Genomic DNA, 20889 nt, shown 5'->3' on the forward strand with positions numbered 1-20889 from the left:
GCAGCCAGTTGGTGCGTGTAAGCCTTCTTCACCGCAATGCCTTGCTATCGCTACCACATTTTTGTCAAGTGCTTGTGTCCAGTACAGGGAGACACATGAGCTGTTTGTGCACAGCTTCCAACCAGGCGGCCACAGGATGGAGCTGCATGACTGTGCAGGAGAGAACATATCGAAGGTGCCCCTCACATTCTGCAGGAAAACAGCACAGAAAACATAGGACTAAGAACCCACCACCCAAATTGGCCAACAATACACCTTGATGCCACTTATATCCTGTGGCTGTTTGAGTCAGGATGGGTATGTCTCAAAATGACAGCACTTGCTGATACGGGAGCTATACTCCATCTTAAGGTTTCAAGGGCTTACGCACATGGCTGAGGAGGAGGGGACCTGGTTGCTCTGGCCACCAGTTTGGCAAAGAAAATACAAAATGGGTGAATCATTGCAAAAAACAGGCATTGCGCAAAAAATACAACGGCAAACACTTTTGATTTATTACAACACACGGGCTCGCAAGCAGTTTACAGTGCTGTGAAGGCTGTGGCGACCGGAGCCAATGAGAACAGCATGCGCTGTAAAATGTGCTCCTCTGCGACTCCATCAGTGGGAAGAAAGAGTGTTCAGCTACTCACAGCAGGCTTGGCTGACTCAACGGACACAACATTTACGAATGGTGGCACACCACTTCGCAGCAGGCCTCCACAGTGCTGTGCTTGTAGAGATTTTCTCTGCTAATTTAACCAGCACATGAAACACTTGCAGTACTTTCAGAACACCGTGCTATGCTACCTTTTTTTAATTACTGCAATAATTGTTCAAAAATAGCCCCAATTCTGGTCAAATATCAGAGGGACTATATGTTGTCTTCCTTGGCCCTGAAGAAGATCTTGGTCTTTTTCATTGCAACCAGTGTTGCATGATTCCCTGCGCAACAACAGTCAGGAGTTGCCTTCACAGGGGTCACTTTTGCCTGTGCTGAGATTTATCTAGATAGGCAGGTTAGTGAAAACCAAACGCAAGCATGTGCACCTCAAACTTTGGAGATATGCGGCGAAAAGAAACGGCAAGAGATAAACAAAAGGACAAAAATGAGTGCACCAATGCAAGATATCAATTTTATCAGCCGCCGGTGCAGTGCACAGATTTTCTCCTGATAAAGGTTCTGCCCCATATCATCATCATCAGTGAAGCAGGGATGAAGGCCGGCCCAAAAGCCTCTTAAACACCTCGAATTAATTCCTCTTTTGTGCAGGCGACATGAAATGGTTGTGAATCCACGTTCACAAGGATTGTTTTGTCCAATTTTATGATGTAACGGATAGAACTATATATTTACAGAAGGGGATTAATATATGCAGAAAGAGACAGCAGAGGAGCCATAGAATAAGGGCCAGCACCGGAATACATTGCGTCTTCCTTGTCCGCCACAAACACAAGCACAATGCTTCATCATCATCTTTGTCTAAGCCTACGGCCGTAACATAACCCTGTCGGCAAAAGCACCGTCCCGGTGCTAAGGAGAAGACGTATCAGGGGTGTGGTATGGCTTAAGACGAGCCACATGGACAACATCAGTCACAGGGTGGGTGGATGACGTCGCAGAAGATACAGGACTAATCTCGTATGTGACGTCGGTCACAAGGTGGACGACTTGGTAAGGGCCGGTGTATCGAGGCAGCAGCTTTTCAGACAGTCCAATACGGCAAGAGGGACACCACAGGAGGACAAGGGACCCCGAGGAGAATTGGACAGCTTGATGTCGGTGGTCGTAAAAGGCCTTCTGTTTGATTTGAAAGGCGGAGAGACGAGCGTGAGCAACTTGGTGTACCATGGCGGCACGTGCAATGGTATCCTGTGCGTATTCCGTGGGCGTAGCAATGATGGGCAGTAACAATGTGCCCAAAGGCAAGTGAGGATGGCGGCCGAATGAAAGATAGAAAGGAGAAAATCCTGAAGTGTCATGGTGGGACAAATTATAAGCGAATGCGATATATAGAAAAACTTCAACACAATCGCAATGGTCAGGAGAGACGTACATAAATAACATGTCTGTGAGTGTTCGATTCAGGCATTCGGTAAGGCCATTAGTCTGGAAATGGTAGGCTGTGAAGAGTTGGTGTTGAGTGGAACAGGACCGAAGGATGTCGCCCACGACTTTGGACAAGAATAGCGGCCACGTTCAGTGAGGAGCTGCCGTGGTGCACCATGGTGAAGGATGATGTCGTGCAAAAGAAAGTCCACATCATTTGTAGCACAGCTCGTTGGAAACGGACACGTGATGGTGTATCTTGTGGCATAGTCGGTGGCGACAGCAATCCACTTATTGTCAGATCGGGTGAGCAGAAAAGGGTCAAGAAGGTCGAGACCAACGCGGTAGAAAGGAGCGGGAGGTATGTCAATAGGCTTGAGGTGATCAGCAGGCAGCACAGATGGTTTTTTCCTGTGTTGGCACACATCGCAGTCGGCGGACGCGGTCGTACATCCGAAACACGCCAAGATGTCCGGCGGTTGACAGGTCGAGAAGTTCGGACAAGACAGATGAGCGCAGGCGTTGAGGCACGAGAAGCAGCAGGTCAGGCCCATCAGGGTGGAGATTCCGCCGGTACAGAAAGCCGTCCTCAAGGACAAAAAGCCACAGTGAGGGATTGGGGCGAGCAGCGGCGAAGCCTTCAATGATCGTGCGTAACGAAGGATCGCGCTGCTGTTTGGTAACGACGTGCGCAGCAAGTCGGAAATAGCGAAGAGAGAAGGTGCCTTGGCATTTTCATTTGTGTCAGGTGGATCCACAGGGTGATGAGATAAGCAGTCAGTGTCCTGATGGAGACGTCTGGACTTGTACACTACGTTGAACGAGTACTCCTGTAGTCTTAAGGCCCAATGACCAAGACATCCTGTGGAGTCCTTGAGAGAAGAAAGCCAGCAAAGGGCGTGGTGGTCCGTCACGACGATGAAAGGATGGCCGAAGAGGTAAGGGCGAAATTTAGCAACTGCCCAAACGAGAGCCAGGCATTCACGCTCAGTGATGGAGTAGTTGCGCTCGGCGGCCGAACGAAGATGACTGATTTACGCAATGACGTGTTCGTGGCCCTGCTGGCACTGGGCTAACACAGCACTTATCCCATGTCCACTGCCGTCGGTGCTAACTTCAGTAGGGGCTGATGGGTCAAAATGGGCTAAAATAGGTGGTGTGGTCAGCAAGGTGATGAGCGCTGAAAAGGCTTCCACTTGGGTGAGGCCCCAGGTTAAGAGAACGTCGTTCCTCAGGAGATCTGTGAGTGGACGGGCGATAGCTGCGAAATTTCGAAGTGGCGGAAGTACGAACAAAGGCCAATAAAGCTGCGAACATCCTTTGGAGACTGGGGAATAAGGAAGTCTTTGTCAGAGCGGATTTTATTTGGGTTCGGGCGTATTTCCAAAGCATCGACGAGATGGCTGAGGATTGTGAGCTGGCAGCAGCCGAATTGACACTTCGAGGAGTTGAGCGTCGAGAAAAAGGGCAAAGATCGCTGAAAGCCTTTCAAGATGAGCTTCAAAGGACGGCGAGAAGACTACAACATCGTCGAGGTAACACAGACATGTTGACCATTTGAATCCTAGAAGAAGCAAGTCCATCATCCGCTCAAAAGTGGCCAGAGAATTGCATAGACCAAACGGCATTACTTTAAATTGATACAGACCGTCGGAGAAATGAAGGCCGTTTTTTCACGGTCCATATCATCCACAGAAATCTGAAAATATCCGGAACGAAGATTGATAGATGCGAAATAGGTGGCTCCATGAAGGCAGTCCAGGGCATCATATATACGGGGTAATGAATAGACGTCTTTTTTTTTTGTCATTCGGTTGAGGTGGCGGTAATCGATGCAAAAGCGCCAGGTACCATCCTTCTTCTTGATTAAGACCACAGGAGAGGCCCATGGACTTGAGGAGGGCTCAATAATGTCCTTGCCGAGCATCTTGTCAACTTCCTGTTGGATGACGGTCCGTTCAGCTCTGGAGACTGTACGGCTGCCGATGAACAGGGGAAGAGTCGCCGGTGTTTATTTTATGTGCAGCAACGGATGTTCGGCCCAATGGGCGATCGTCAAAATCAAAGACGGCATGGAAAGACTCCAAAGCACATTGAAGTTTACAAGCTTGGGCAAGCGACAGGTCGGGAGCTATTATTTTCGAATGCTCGTCGGCTGGCACGGCTGCAGCAGACGATAGGTGACTAGAGGAGGATGGAATGGACACGGTAAGAGCTGAGGTGTGGCATTCGTATGTTGGGCTAAGGGTCGCTGGTGCAATACCTTGAGGAATCGGCTGGACATAAGTGGCAGAGTTGAAAACTGGAAGGTATGTATGGTTCTTGAAAATGCTGACGACTGTGTGCAGAAGAGCAGGGTCTTTCGCTAGGAGAACTTCCTTAATGAGAGAAACGATGTAGTCACCATGAGGAACAGGAGGGATGTAGGTCGCGAAATGTAGGAAATGTAGGTCGCGGCTTCAGGTGCCAGACAGACAAAGTCAGCAGTACACAGGCGGTTGACAATGGGGTTGGCGTGTTCTGTCACAAGAGGTAGGTCGAGCTGGACTACATATGAGGCGCAATTGATAATGGCGGAATGGTCGGAGAGGAAGTCAACCCTGAGGATGATGTCTTGAGGGCAGTAAGCAAGGACAGTAAATAAAACAGAAATATAGCGTCCCGTGATCGACACACAGGCAGTGCACATGCCAACTATGGCAGATGTTCTGCCATGAGCCACATGGACAACGACTGAGGGGGCAAGCGTCGGCACTTTCCACAAGCGACACTGAAGCATGGAAGACGTAACTGACACCTGCACGCTGGTATCGATCAATGCTGTGACAAGCACATCATCCACATATATGTCGATCAAGTTGCGTCTGGTTCGGAAAGTCAAGGGAAGACTTTTGGGTCGGGTTGTGAGAGCAGCATCACCTCCAGACACTGCAGCCATCACTTTTTGAAATGTAGGCGGGCATACGAGGCAGGGGATGATGGGTGGGCGAGGTCAGGGCGATGAAGAGCGACGGCGTTGGGTGACGACGAGCAGTTGATGAGAAGGGGTCTGGGCATCGAGGCTCGAGAAGTGCGGTTCAGACGGTGAAGAAGAGCAGCATAAATAGACAGAGTCCGGATAGCAGTGGTAGGTCGACGTTGGTGGGCTTTGGCAGCGTCGAGAAATGTAGCCAACTCGAGAACAGTTAAAACAGGTGGACCTGTCATCAGATGTTCTCCATCCATCTGGGTTGCGGCAGCAGCGAGTATAGTATGGGGGCCGAGGGTGAGGACCGGAGAAACGCGGCTGGCATGTTCAGAACTGATTGAGCACACTGGTTTCAGACCCAGATTTGCGAATTCTTGCCGGATGACTGCTTGAATAAGACTGAAGTTGTTTGGTCGGGTGCCAGAGGCGGCAAAGCGGCAGGTGACATTACCTGCAGTTCGCGACGTACAATCCGCGTCAGGCTCTCAGATGTTGGCGTGGTGCAAGGTGGGTCCGGGTCAACGCACGATGACGTTGCAGCTGTATTCGGTAGCTGCGTGAACTAATGGGTGATGCAGCAGCTCTTCGCTTGTTCGAAGCAGCGGCATTCCTGAATGATCCCATCAACCGTCGCACAGTTCCTATAAACGAGGTTAGAGGAGTCATCCGCAATGCCTTTAAGGACATGACCCACTCTTGAACATCGTGCCGTCGACTTTCAAGAACAGTGCTAACACATCCTAGATGTACGATACGTAGGACTCCGTGGACTTTTGCGCGCGGCAGGCAAGCTCTTTTTTAGCAGCAAGCTGTCGGCTAATCAGCTTACTGTACAGCTCATGGAGCTTCTGCTTGCAGGTCTCCCAACTGGTGAGGTCGTCCTCATGGGTCTCGAACCACACCTGCACTGTACCCTTCAGGTAGATCACGTTGGCGAGCTTAAGGGTACGATCCCATCGGTTGTGTGTGCTGATGCGCTCATACATCGCGAGTCAGTCCTCCACGTCACTACCATCTGTTCCGCAGAAGGTCCTGGGGTCGCGTGGGTGCGCAATGATGACTGTGGGGGTGGCAGGCACTGGTGCATCATCCCCTTCGAGTGGCACAGTGGAACAACTTGAAAGAAGAAGTCTGTTGCGGAGTTCCATCTTGGCTATTGCGGTACCCAGCAGCTCCACCAATAATGTAACGGGTAGAAATATATATTTACAGAAGGGGATTAATATATACAGAAAGAGACAGCAGAGGAGCCATAGAATAAGGGCCAGGGCCGGAATACACTTCGTTCTTCTTGTCTACCACACACAAGCACCATGCTTCGTCAACATCTTTGTCAAAGCCTACGGCCATAACAATATGTTTTCATTTTGTACAGCCTACACTCCCTTAGAGGCGGTATCTATTTTGTTACCTTCTTTAATTTGTGTGCTGTGCTTTCCAGACTCAACGTCAAAACTGCTGTTGCAGATCAGGTGCGTGGCCTATTCAAGCTGTCATTACACAGTAATAAGGGAGTAATTACTCATTGGCATCCACCCAAGCGCAGCCACATGGCTACAAAGGAAAGCTATACAGCTTTCTCAGAAACCTCGCAGTTAAAGAAAAATTCATCCTGCTCCGAGGTTCGAACCCGGGACCACCGCTTCACCGGAGCAGTCGCTCTACCAACTAAGCTAACTGGGAAAAATCTGCTCCCCCTTGGAGGATTCCCCTAAATATCAGACCAACACTGTTCCCACTTCGAGTTATTGATCAATTCGCTCTCGCCCTACCATAAGCTTGCCGTCCCGGTTAGCTCACTTATAGAGCGACTGCTCCGGTGAAGCGGTGGTCCGGGTTTAAACCTCGGACCAGGATGAAATTTTCTTTAACTACGAAGTTTCTGAGAAAGCTGTATAGAGAGAGAGAGGGTTTATTGACTTGAAAGGCAGAGAGTTTGGCCTGAGAAAAATATCTGGCCTGCTACTCTGCACTGGGGAATGGGAAGAGGAGAAAAAAGAGGGTCACAGTAGAGGGCGATGATGATGGGAGGAGGCAGATGAAAAAATACATAAAAAACAATGCACATTTTCTAACATCACAAACGCGAGGCAAGGTCCGTGTCGCTTAAAAAGCGTGAGCACTCACATTGCCTGTACAGTTTTCAAACTATCTAGCCAAGCACCGAGGATCAAATCCTCTGAGAGGGGCCTTGTGTCCATAGACTTCAAAAAAGATGCAAGCATGAGTCTTTGTGTATATGCTGGACACACCACTAAAACATGTTCTATAGTCTCTTGCACGCCACATGTGGTACAGTCCGGGGAGTCCGCTTGTCCTATTAAGTGCAAGTATTTGCATGTGAAGGCGACGTTTAAACGTAATCTATGGATTATGCATGCAATAGGGCGTGGTATTTCGCAAGGAACAAAAAAGGTCATCGCCGGATCTAGCCGTTTAAGGCGTATGTGTCAAGTGTCTGGCAGGGCCCAGTACCTAGCCGTCACACTCCTCATTAATTCCGAAAGGAGACAAGTAGTGTCCGGTCTAAAGAACGGCACAGCTGTACGCAGGCCACTGCTGAAGGCGTGCCCTGCTTCATCGTCAGCGGTCTCATTTCCATCGAGTCCGCAGTGTCCAGGGATCCACTGGAACACTATCCAGTGGCCTTTTTCCTGAGCAAATGACAGGAGACTAATGATATAAAGAGCCAGAGCTTGGTAGGCAGTGTGGCGTAGGAAGCATCCCAAAATTTGTAATGCATTTTTACAGGCAGTGAAAATGCACCGCTCCCGAGGCGGTTCTACGCAGATGTGGCGAATCGCTTCCCGAAGGCCCGCAAGCTCTGCAGCGGTTGAAGTATACTTGTGTTCTAAAATGAATCTGCGGGTCGTCTACTGAGCGGGGATTGTGAAATCTACTGTTGATGCCTTTGGTGACGCAGATCCATCCGTGTATATGTGCACACAGTTTTGGTATTCTGACCAGATATAGGCAAGAGCAAGTTGCTTCAGTCTGCTAACCAGCATCACAGATTTCTGGATTATGCCAGGGACATGCAGGCATACTGAAGGCTGAGCCATCACCTATGGCGGCTGCAAGGGATGATGCGGCAGGGCATAGTCTGATAGCAATTCGGATCGATGGAAGTGCAGTGCACATGCAAAACTGCTGTCCGGTCGCTCATCAAAAATCTCCGTCAGCGGGTGACAGCGGTGCCGTGTAAGCGCGCGTAAATATACACGAAGTGGTTCGTGTGACAAGTAGATCGATATTGGGCACGCACGAGATTCCTCAACCTTGCCTTTGTTCGAAGCACAACGTGCTAATCCGAGGCATATTTTGAGCGCTTGTGCTTGGACACTCTCTAATGTCCGCAAGCAGGAAATGCTCATGGTATAGAGTACAGGAAGGCTGTAACGAATGTAGCCTATAAAGAGAGTATAGTAAAGTCTTGGTGAGGAGCACTCCATTGGGCCCCATTTAATGCCTGCTATGAAGCGAAGGACATGGCAAAAAAGAGTGAGACTTTTCTTTAGCATATTTATATGCCTCGACCATGACAGATCGCGGTCAGTGATAATGCCCAAAAATCTGTGGTGGGAGACATATGGTATTGCAACCCCTTGAAGTGTTACCAGGTAGCGGCAGACAGACTTGCGACCACAGGACATTTTTCAGCTGCTAAGTGCAAACCCCGACGTCGTAGGTACCTTGAAGTAGATGACATGGCACATTGTAATCTCGCGCGCATTTGCGGACGTGTCGAATCCGAAGCCCATATGCAGATGTCATCAGCATAGGCAATGATGTGAATGTGAGTGGGAAGTTCACTCACCAGTCCAACCAATGCCACGTTAAAAATGGTTGGGCTGAGAACCTCCCTCATGAAGTTCCTCCCTGAGGAACTCCACGGCAAACCTGATGACGGGTAGTCTCTCCATCAGGCGTAGACATGTAAACGGACCGGCCGTTGAAGTAGCTCACAATCCACGAGTACATCCGGCCGCGAACACCTATGCCGTCAAGGGCATCAAGGATGGCGTCATGAAGTACATTATCGTAGGCCCTTATGATATCCAAGAAGACAGCAGCGACGAGTTGGCGACTACGTTTTTCATGTTCCACTGGCGATATATGAGAAAGCTGTATAGTTTTCCTTTGTAGCCGTATGGCTGCACTTAGGTGGATGGCCATGGGTAATTACTCCCTTATTACAAATCTACTCCGCCTTGAGGGATTCCCCTAAACATTTTACCAAGTTACATGGTTTTTTCCCTGTTAACCATTCCAGAATTGTGAATACATCTGAAAGAAGTAAAACTGAATTCAACTGAATTAAATCTGCACTAGTCCTGTACCCTGACCTGTTACTACATTCTGCGAGTTTCTGCAAACAAGATGCCTAACCAACTTGCCTGTCATTATGCTATCTCAATACATGGAGTTATCATCTCACCACAACCACAAGCTGAACAGGGAAGGACACTGTTCAGACAGGAATAAATTAATTATAAATGTACTATCGACAATAAAGCAAAGCAGTTTCACATCCCATGCAGACAAGAATAGCAGAGAGGCAAGCCCACTACGTCCACCCCTGAGGTTGGGATGAATTTATAAATGTACTATCGACAATGAAGCAAAGCAGTTTCACATCCCATGCAGACATGAATAGCAAAGAGGCAAGCCCACTACGTCCACCCCTGAGGTTGGGATGAATTTATGGCGTCTGCAGCACAGTGAAGCTGTAGGCCTTGGAGGGCTGCTTCAGTGTCAGCATAGCAACAATCCAAAGCGACACCTTGGCAATTCATTACAAGCCCTCCAGCCACTTTCGATGCTATCGCATTGACAAACGAGTTGTCCCTTGCACAGGACATCACCATTTTCATCCTCTCAGACTGTTTTTATTTCGCCAATGACCACATGTGGAAAAGGTCTCTCATGATGACCTTTCCCGGATAGGAGGGCATGCATGACAGTCTACCGCTCTCCAGTGAGCACGCCTCAAATGGCCATTCCATGTGAGCCAGAGAAGTGTTTGCATTGTTCAGAAACAAGATAGGCTGTACATGACACACTGTGGCTGCAAAATCCGAAAGGTTTGTATCACCTTCAAATTAGGACACGCTTTGGTTGAGATTCCACTATGCTATGGAGTATACTTGTAGTTGCACTACTACTAGCCTTATCAGGCAATGACTAAACAGGTAAAGAGGAGCATCATCAAGTACAGTGTGACAAATATGCTAAAAAGCTCATGCGAACACATGCTTCAAGAATGCTTGAAGCAACAGCTCCAATAACTTTGATTCTGGGCACCCGAGCCACTCATGGTGGGTGTGGCTGAAGGCATGCTCCAAAAATGGAAAAAGAAAAATACGGCAGTCAGAAAAAAATGATGATAAAAGAGGACAGCAGGATCCCAGGAAAATGGCTGTAGTTACTATATTCACTAGACCTTTCACAACCTAAAGAAGACGGGGAAATGAGCAGGTGTTGAAGTGGTGTTTTCGGCACCTCTCAAATTGTCGATGCTTTGCAAAATGAGAGACCCATAAGCAACCAAAAAGAAAAAAAAGCATGCAAAGTAGACACCAGAAATGATTTGTCACTCGTGAGGAGGGTGCTGTTTATCACATACTGCTATCTTGTGGGACAACCGGCCAATGCGTTAGCAGCAGGTTAAGAGAACATAACTACACTGCCACTGAGAGCAGTCAGAGCAACCTCAGCCTGCACTGCTATCAATGTGGAACAAGATCTAGGCCATGCATGCCTCTGCTCGAACAAAGTCAGATTGTCGACCGTCATAATGACCAGCAGGTTAGAGAAATTACTAAGGCTATGCACATCGAATGCACGGGAAACAGGTGTGTTTTTAGCCGGTTGGCAAGCAGCAATGACTTCAGCAATTTGGCCTGCTTGTCAGTAATCCAAAACTTTTGTTTCTCTTTCATGCTTGCACTTCCTGTGTGACGGCAGCAAGAAATAACACAGTTGAAAGTCAGTGCTCGTGTTATGTCTCCTCCTTGTCCGGCACTTGTGTTGTGCTGTTTTAACAGTTATGTACAATAGAGTAGTGCCCATCTTGGTTTCCACGCGCAAAGCTGTTGTGGACAAAAGTTTTAGTAGATTGTGGTTGCCGCTCCATCCAAGAAGCACCACCTAGTGATAAAAGCAAAGGAAGCATTACTTTTCTTGCGGGGTACAATGGAGAGGGCGTAAGCGATAACTCACTCCTGAAAAAAAAAGAAAAAACACCGGGCACTTAAAACATAATCAGTGATATTTTTCCGAGATATGGTCATGCAGCGGAATGCACTGATAATGAACGGTTCACTGCAAGATTTATTTATTTATTTCGAATACTTTCCAGGCCTGACGGCATTACAGAAGGGAGTGGTATTGGTACTTAACAAAAACAGTGCATATTATACAATATTAGTTTACAAAGTGGCAGAAAATACAGTGGTCTTGAAGTTGTTAATGTCAGAAATGGCAGCGCTGGAGGGAGGAAGGTCGTTCCAGTTTGCGCTGGTTTTGGAAATAAATGAATTATGACACGTTTTTGTTCTGAAGATGACAGTTCAGTTTGCTTTATGCGATTGTAAATCCTCATTTCGTCAATACTGTAGTGCTCAATTCCTATATTATCCAAGAGTGGAATTAGCTGGGACAGTTGGTTCATGCCTCTTCCTTATTGTCCCGTCTGTCGCGCTGTTATTTATGTGTCATGGACCAACTGGCCCGGCTAATTCCACTCTTGGATCGAATTTCTTCTCCACCGGGCTCATCTTTGTTGCGGTCCCATCAAGATTCTTCTGTCTGCATCAGCCTCATCGTGACAGCCACATGCAGAGCACGGCTACTCTCTTTTTCCATCAAAAGTGCCAACCTGCCTCCAGAACTACAAACCGTGATAGGACCACTGCCCATTTCTAGAAGACATGGCATGGGGATATGCCGCTTGCTGCGGTCAGTAAGCATTCATGGTGGGTGAACAGCGCAACAAAAGCGGGACAAGCGCTGACTAGCAACTGAGTTTATTGAAGAACGAAAAGTGGTAATATATAGTGAACGTATACAATAAAAACAGAAAAAAAACGACAAAAGGTGGGGGGGGGGAACAACCTATGTCATGTGCAAGTTGTGCACGACCCGTTTTTGATACCGAATTCTGAAGCCTTGGTGGATTACCTCAAGCTAGATAATCTTGGAACCTGCTCGTTGTTCAGCATAGACGTGGTGGACCTATATTATTATTTGCCACACCGTAAACTGATGAACACTGTGAAGAGATGCATTACCCAGGATAACGATGAATGTGCCTTTATTGACCAATGCAGAGTGTCCATTGAAAGCTTTTTAGAAATTCTGCCTTTTTATTTGTCTGCGACCGTGGTAGAATGGCAAGGAATATCATATGTACAAGCAGCCGGTGTTTGCATTGGATCTAGAGTTGTACTGATTTGGCTGATATTTTCCTTAGCGGTGTTGACACTGGCATAAACAGTGCGTCAAAAGACTTGGTCACTCGTATTTTCAGGTACGTAGATGACTACCTGGTTATCACCTGTGCAGGCAGCTTCCCAAAACCGCTGGTTGATGTTTTGAAAGTTTTCAACGAATATGGATGCGGGCTCAAGTTCACCATTGAGATCCAAAATGATAATCAGCTTCAGTTTTTAGATGTGGCTTTGTTTATCGAACGTGAACATGTTCGCTGGAGTTACCGACCGAGGTCTGCAAAACCGTTGCTGAACTTTTCATCGGGTCACTCCAAGCTGATCAAGGAAGGCATAGCACTATCGTGCCTGAAATCTGTCCAGAAAAAGTCATGTCACGAAAGGATTGCTGACGGCATTACTGCACAAGCGTGCAGGTTATGGGCTAATGGTTACCCAGATCGTGTCATCTCTAGGGCTTCTGAAAAAGCTGCTTAAAAGTGTTAAGAGCGGTAGCTCCAGTGAAAGGAAGGAGAAAAGAAGACTGGCTGTAGTCCCTTACAAGCATGGCATGTCGCACGGCCTCAAGAAGGTTGCAGGCAGGTACGACGTCGATGTCATATTTTCTGCCCCTAGAAAACTGAATGCCATTTGCAAACAAGTCTCGCAGGGACAACAAGCAAAAAAGGTTGGTTGCCAGGTTCGACATGTGTCACCCTCCGTTGACTGCAAAGAAAACGTGGTATACCAGACACCCTTCAAGTGCGGTGCTGCCTATGTTGGGCAAATAGGGCGACGCCTGAATAAGAGGTTAATAGAGCACGAATGCGCCAGAAAAAATGACCCTCTTTGCCATGTTGCCGCTCATTGCGCTAGTTGTAAGTGCAAACACGAAAAAGAAAAAGAACATAAGAGAAAACCTGAAAGAGATGGCCCGGCTCCTGGTACGAAGTTTCGCTGCAAAAAATGCAAATGCGAACCGCTGTACAAGAAGACAGCAGTGCTGTTCTACCATAAGAACAAGGTGACCCAAGAAATCATGGAAGCATATCACATTCATAATCTGGCAGAAAAGTGTGTCAGCAATCCTTCTGTGACATTAAGTGACAAGGAAATTCAATATCTGAACTTGGACATGACATAGGTTGTTTCCCCCCCACCTTTTGTCGTTTTTTTCTGTTTTTATTCTTTACGTTCACTATATATTACCACTTCTCATTCTTCAATAAACTCAGTTGCTAGTCAGCGCTTGTCTTGCCTTTGTCCTGCCTTTGTTGCGCTGTTCACCCGCCATGATTGCTGCAGTCGGAAGCCTGGTATCAGGTGGTATTTTTCAAGGTCTGTCTGAGGATTGCTTGCTTCCGTGAAGCCTCTTCGGGGGAGGGTAAAAACGATTCATTCAGTCCCTTCGCACCGTTTCTCAAGTGAGTTACTTCCTGTGGAACAAGATTCTACCAATTCTTCCTAAGAAAGCCCCACGCCTCTCGGATATTCAAACAATGCATATTTTCAGCAATACGGAAGTGCCTGTGGATGATAAAAAAGCTCTCAACTTGGGACCAAAGTTCTGTGTTGATCCTCATCACGACAAGTTCGAGCTACTCTCTCCAGGGGGGAAAAATGTTGCAAGAGCACACCCGGAAGAGGCTGAAAGATGTATCAGCGAGGGCGTTGACATTCTAAGGAAGGCACCTATGAAGAAGCCGCTCATAAACTGCAGCAAAGTTGCGGCAAGCCTCAGACAAGCAGATCTTCGGTTGCTGACTCCTGACAAAGAAGGAGGCTTCGTGGTCCTACCCTCGCATACTTTTGAGAGAAAGGCTGAAGAGGCCGTAATGGCAAATTTCCAGAAAGTGGAAAAAGTAAAGGTTTAGGCTGGGAAGAAATAGGCAGAAAAGCTTTGTGATGACCTCAACCTAACTAAGGTAGGACAAGCTATGAAGAAGACCAAAGGTCTGAACGCATTCTTTAAAGTCAAGGCACACAAAGATGACTGGCCTTTCAGAACAATTGTGTCGGAGCGAGGCAGCTGGCAGCACGTGTTAGGGCACTTTATACAAGACTCCCTTTCTTTGCTAGCAGTGGACGACCCTTTCCTGATAGAGAAACCTGAGCAAGTTTCAAGGTACCTTGAAGAACAGTGCCCACAAGAGGCAAACATTTTCTCAGTCGACTTGAAAGACCTCTACTACTCTCTTCCACATGAGTTGTTGTTAAAAGTGGTAAAGGAAAGCATCGAAACAATGGGAACCTTTAGGTTTCAAAATGCCTGTGGCATTAGTTGTGCGAGCTTCTTTGAAGTCCTGAGGTTTTATCTGCGCTCAACCTTCATAACCTTTAAAGATGGAGTTCACATCCAGCAAAAAGGAGTATGCATAGGATCATGCGTGGCGCCGCTTCTCAGCGACCTGCTACTTGGCCGCTGTGACAGAAAACTGAAAAAAAAAAAGCCCTAGAAAACAACAGCTCGCTCAATGTGTTCCGCTATGTAGACAATTTTCTGATCGTCTACAAGGCCTCTGCCTTGGGATCCCAGAGTGATGTAGGGGAACTTTTCAAGACATTCAAAGAGACTCTTAAAGATTTCACTCTGACGAAGGAATTACCGCAAGACAACCAACTCCAGTTCCTGCACTTGTGCCTCTTCGTACACCCAGAGCACATCTGTTGGTGCTACTACCCGTGCTCAAAGAAAGGTCTCATGCATTACAGTGCGGCTCACTCAAAACTAGTAAAAAGAGCAGTAGCAGCAAGCGCCTTGAAAAGCACCCTCAATAGGTCATGTCTGCATCGTAGCGAAGAAAGGTTTAAGAACCAACTACAACGGTTGCGCATTCTCGGATTCCCGGACGCTGTTCTTTGTAGTGTTGGCTACAAAATTTTGAAAGATTTCCGCCGGGCAGCCACGACGGCACAGGAACAAGAGGAACATGAAAAAACAGTTGTGATCACGTATGTGCACAGCGTGAGTCAACCTTTGAAGAAAGCTTTGGGGCGGTCCGACGTAAGGGTAGTTTTTACTGCACCTAACAAACTGGAGAAACTTTGCAAAATGGTCAATCGAGAATAAACGCCACCAAAACGGTGCAAAAAGAAAACGAGAGGCATTTTACCGAATATAAAAAAGAAATGGTCTACGAAGTACCTTTGTCCCATGGATCATACAACATATAGGACAGACTGGACGTTGTTTAAATGACAGGCTCCGAGAACATAGAGACATCGAAGAGAGCACGAGGAAGAACACGTGGCCGCCTGCAAGTGCACTGCAAATCTTGACAAGAGCGAAGTTCTCAGGAGATACAAGGAACAGCTTGTGCATGAATTATTCGAAGCGCATGTCATTCATAAAAGAGGAGTGAAGTGCGCGAGCACACCTTCTATAACTTTGAAAAGAAAACAGATTAGTTTCCTTGATTGCTAAGAACGCAGAGAATCTTGCTGCTTGGTTTTAAAGTTATGTTTTTATGCTGTGGGCGCGACCCTGGCATCAGCGCAATAAAATTTTCTTTCAGTTGATAGTCAGCGCTCGTATTTGTGTCTCTTCGTTATTGTCCCGTCTGTCGCGCTATTATTTATGTGCCCTATAATATGAATACATACATGAATACCTTAAACAGGAAGTGGACCTGGAAGAGCCCCAATGGTGAGATTAAAAATGAAATCGACTTCATACTATGCGCTAAACCTGGCATCATTCAGGATGTGGCCGTCCTCGGAAAGGTGCGTTGCAGCGACCATAGAATGGTAAGGTCTAGAATTAGCTTAGACTTGAAGAGGGAACGGAAGAAGCTAGCGAAGAAGAAGATCATTAACGAGTTAGCCGTAAGAGTGAAAGCACAGGAGTTTAGGATAGCGCTGCAAAACAGATATTCGGCTTTAACTGAGGAAGATGATCTTGATGTTCATTCAATGCACGATAACCTGACATCAATAATTACGGAGTGCGCAGTAGAAGTAGGCGGTAGGACAGTTCGAAAAGATACCGGGAAGCTATCTCAGGTGACGAAACATCTGATTAAGAAGCGCCAAAACATGAAGGCATCTAACACTACCGATAGAATAGAACTAACGGAGCTATCAAAGTTAATAAATAAGCGCAAGGTAGCCGACATAAGGAAGTTTAATATGGAGAGAATCGAGCATGCTATAAAGAGCGGAGGTAGCCTAAAAACAGTGAAGAGGAAACTAGGCATAGGTAAAAACCAGATGTATGCATTAAGAGAGAAGCAGGGCAATGTCATTAGCAATATGGATAAGATAGTCAACATAGCCGAAGAGTTCTATACAGACCTGTACAGTAGCCAATGTAATCAGAGCGCTAATGAGAAAGACAGCAGTGCACAGCAATGCGTCATCCCGCCAGTAACGAAAGATGAAGTAAAGAAAGCCTTAGAAGCAATGAAAAGGGGAAAAGCAGCTGGGGAGGATCAGGTAACAGCAGATCTGTTGAAGGATGGAGGGGACATCGTGCTAGAAAAACTAGCCACCCTGTATACGCAATGCCTTATGACCTCGACTGTACCAGAAGCTTGGAAGAATGAAAACATTATCTTAATTCATAAGAAGGGAGACGCCAAGGACTTGAAAAATTACAGGCCGATCGGCTTACTATCCGTTGCCTACAAAATATTTACTAAGGTAATCGCTAATAGAGTCAGGGCAACGTTAGACTTTAATCAACCAAATGATCAGGCAGGCTTTCGTAAAGGATATTCCACAATAGATCATATTCACACTATCAATCAGGTGATAGAGAAATGCGCAGAATATAACGAACCTCTATATATAGCTTTCATTGATTACGAGAAGGCATTTGACTCAGTGGAAACCTCAGCAGTCATACAGGCATTGCGTAATCAGGGGGTAGAAGAGCCTTATGTCAAAATACTGGAAGATATATATAGCAACTGCACAGCTACTATTGTCCTCCATAAAGTCAGCAATAAAGTTCCAATAAGGATATAGAAGAAGTTAGCGCAAAGCTTAGACGAAGACAGAGAAGAAACACACAAGACGACAGACGAGCGCTCGTCTGTCGTCTTGTGTGTTTCTTCTCTGTCTTCGTCTAAGCTTTGCGCTAACTTCTTCTATATCATGCAAAGCCAACTTGCCCGACAACACGCTCTTCTGAATTGTTTTTCCAATAAGGAAGGGGCGTCACGCAAGGAGACACGATCTCGCCAATGCTGTTCACCGCATGTTTGCAGGAGGTATTTCGAGGCCTGAATTGGGAACAGTTGGGAATAAGAATAAATGGAGAATACCTAAATAATCTGCGATTTGCTGATGACATTGCCTTGCTGAGTCACTCAGGAGGTGAACTGCAAATCATGATCAACGAGTTAGACAGGCAGAGCAGATCGATGGGTCTAAAAATTAACATGCAGAAAACCAAGGTAATGTTCAACAGCCTAGCAAGGGAACAACAGTTCACAATTGGCAGCGAGAGCCTAGAAATTGTGCCGGAATACGTCTACTTAGGGCAGGTAGTGACAGCTGATCCGGATCATGAGAGGGAGATAACTAGAAGGATAAGAATGGGGTGGAGCGCATATGGCAAATTCTCGCAGATCATGAGTGGCAGTTTACCAATTTCTCTCAAGAGGAAAGTGTACAACAGCATAATCTTACCGGTACTCACCTACGGGGCAGAAACGCGGAGGCTAACGAAAAGAGTTCAGCTTAAGTTAAGGACAACGCAGCGAGCCATGGAAAGAAAAATGATAGGTGTAACGTTAAGAGATCGGAAGCGGGCAGAGTGGGTGAGGGAACAAACACGGGTTAATGACATCCTAGTCGAAATCAAGAGAAAGAAATGGGCTTGGGCAGGGCATGTAATGTGAAGGCAAGATGACCGCTGGTCTTTAAGGGTAACGGAGTGGGTTCCAAGAGAAAGTAAGCGTAGCAGGGGGCGGCAGAAGGTTAGGTGGGCGGATGAGATTAAGAAGTTTGCAGGCAAAGGGTGGATGCAGCTGGCAAAGGATAGGGTTAATTGGAGAGACATGGGAGAGGCCTTTGCCCTGCAGTGGGTGTAGTAAGGCTGATGATGATGATGATAATATGATGGTCTTTTCATTTCCGCCATAACCTTATGACACGCATTAAACAAACAGAAGTAACATTTTGAAGTGAAACCGTGCCTTTACTAGTGCAATGCACCACATAAGCACAGCTCAATAAAATATCACTGATTTGTTTTAAATGCACACTGTTTTTAAAGCGAAAGCTCTTACTACTCCTCTCCGTAGCTTTGCCGTGTGCTCGAGTTTGACCTTGAACCGAGCAAAAACCGTGTGACAGCTATGACATTAGTGAGCCGCCGCCGCCTCCGCCGAAACTAAGCTCTCACCTCCGTTTCTATACGCTGTCATTGTGTTCTAGACTCCGATGATTTTGAGGGAAGGAAGGGCGCATAACTGGTTCCCTCCCTGGGTCAGTGGAGGCCTCAACAGCACTTTGAGGTACGTGGCGGTGGTGAGAGAAGGATCTGGGCTGCATGCATTAGTGCTGGAAACTTTGTGGTAGACACGCGGCACTGCAGCAATAGGCAGCAGCGTTCATTGGGTGACCACCTTCGCGCGATCAAACATTAACAGCCACCTGCCAGGGCGGCAGGGTAGGCGTGCTGCGTATGCAGTGTGCACTCAATGTAACAGAAGCCTAGCCACATCTACTTGCACGATACACAACAGCTTTCGCTCTCTGACCAGGTTCAGCAGTAGTTGAACCGCAGCTAATGTTTTTTTCCTTCAGGAGTGTTCCTCGTGCTATACGCTCTCTCCAGTGCACCCATTTGTGAAAAGCAACGCACACTTGGCTTCTCCGAAAAATTGCCTTTAGCTTTTGTCTCTTGATGGCGTCCCTGTTTTGCATTTCTTCGAGGAAGCGGCACGCACAGTCCACTAAAACTTATGTCGATGAAGCGTGCATCACTGTACCGTAACAGCTTTGGGTGTGGAAACTGAACCAGTGGCTACTCTTTATTAAAAATGTCCACTTGCTGTCAAGGGAGGGTGAGATTTATATTAGTCAATGGTACATTACTCCTACCAACATGAAATCGCCATCGCTTTCGCTATAAAAACAGGCGCACATACCAATTCAAAAATTCTCGGTAAAAATAGTCTACAGCATTTATAACAAAACCGTTGTGGAACCCAGCACCTTAGACAGCAAGCTTTCTGTTGTGCCAGAAAAAATTGGGTGCTTAAACTTGAGCATTCTGTCCGTTTCAACATTCATTTCAGAACCCCTAGCCTTATCACACGCACTCGGGATGACAGAGCTCCTCAGCCAAGAGCAACTCACCTCCTGCTGCCATGGGTGGATGTCAGCCTAGTGGCAGCAACTGGAGCCCTATCAGGCAAGGGTGATAACGGGTCAGATAAGGGCAGCTCCAAGAACAACAATCAAGCCAGCAAGGGAGCAATGCGCTGATAGGCAGAGCTCACAGCTGGCGAAACCATTCTGTCAATGCTATCGTCAGTCAGCTGATGCTGCCTGCGAAAACTTGAAAAGCAAAATTAGGAAAGAAGTGGGCCTCAAGACTTGTCACAAGATCACTTTCTACTTTCGGTTACCAGGTTCGTAACCAACAATTAATTTGCTCCGAAAATCCCGAGAGAAAGAAACTCCTCGTTCACACGTGATGTAAACTCTAAAAAAAAATGCTGCTGAAAAGAGTCTTCTGCCACTTCAGTTTTCACTGTGCGTCGCCATTCTCAGTATTTGTCACACTGTATTCTGAACACTTCGCAAAGCTGTCAAGATACTCGTATAAACACACTCTCTGACCAACTTCTTTTTTATTTCTGTCTTCAACTGTAGGCAATTTCGAAAAGTGCTGCCATGACAATAGCCACAAAATTGCGGCTTCAGATGGTTAACTTGCTAAAAATCAGCTGCTGGGTGAGCTGGTATTTCATGCTTTCATTCACATAGCACAAAGACGAACTCGGACCAGAGGGGAGCCGCCGCTTTGTGGTGTCTCCCCTCTTGTCTGAGTTCGGCTTTGCGCTCTGCGAATGAGAGGGTTACCTGCCTCTTTAACAACTCATAAACCATTGCAGAAGGTGCATTTATTTCAACTTCGGGGCCCAAAGGCATTACATAAGGAACAAGTCTGCATATGCCAAACTGCAGCGAAACCATGCGTAAGAAAAAAAATTGACACGAACTGAAAACGGAACATAAAAATAACACAAACTACAAAATAATAATACACATACCAAATGAAAAACTACAAAAAATAAGTGGCACCATAAAGCAAGTAATAATATCAGTGTTTCACAAAGGATGCATGTTTAACATTACAGAAAGCAAGATAACAAAACTTGTTTGTACGTAGGCACAAAAGCAGCGAACGCTATAAAAGGTTAATTTTTATTTCCTTGCAGAATGCTTTATAATCTCTGCATGGAATCATGGTTTTAGGTAACGAATTCTAGAGTGCTATTGAG

General features: G+C 46.7%; 1 protein-coding gene across 4 annotated transcripts in view; it reads right to left on the reverse strand.

The window, feature by feature from the left end:
- The window catches only part of LOC144132229 (isoaspartyl peptidase/L-asparaginase), an 86805-nt gene that overhangs the window by 29680 nt on the left and 36236 nt on the right, over positions 1–20889 (reverse strand). For 2 of the 4 annotated variants that reach the window (XR_013314725.1, XM_077664483.1), the window contains exon 2: positions 19739–19786. The exons of the other annotated variants lie outside the window; for them this stretch is intronic. Coding sequence is in view for 1 of the 2 variants with exons in the window: in XM_077664483.1 (XP_077520609.1) it covers positions 19739–19751 (13 nt within the window). In the remaining variant the exon portion in view is untranslated. The remainder of the gene's footprint in view (positions 1–19738; positions 19787–20889) is intronic. 4 annotated transcript variants of the gene reach the window in all.

The sequence above is a fragment of the Amblyomma americanum genome, chromosome 5 (assembly GCF_052857255.1).
Source record: "Amblyomma americanum isolate KBUSLIRL-KWMA chromosome 5, ASM5285725v1, whole genome shotgun sequence".
NCBI classification, from domain to species: domain Eukaryota; kingdom Metazoa; phylum Arthropoda; class Arachnida; order Ixodida; family Ixodidae; genus Amblyomma; species Amblyomma americanum.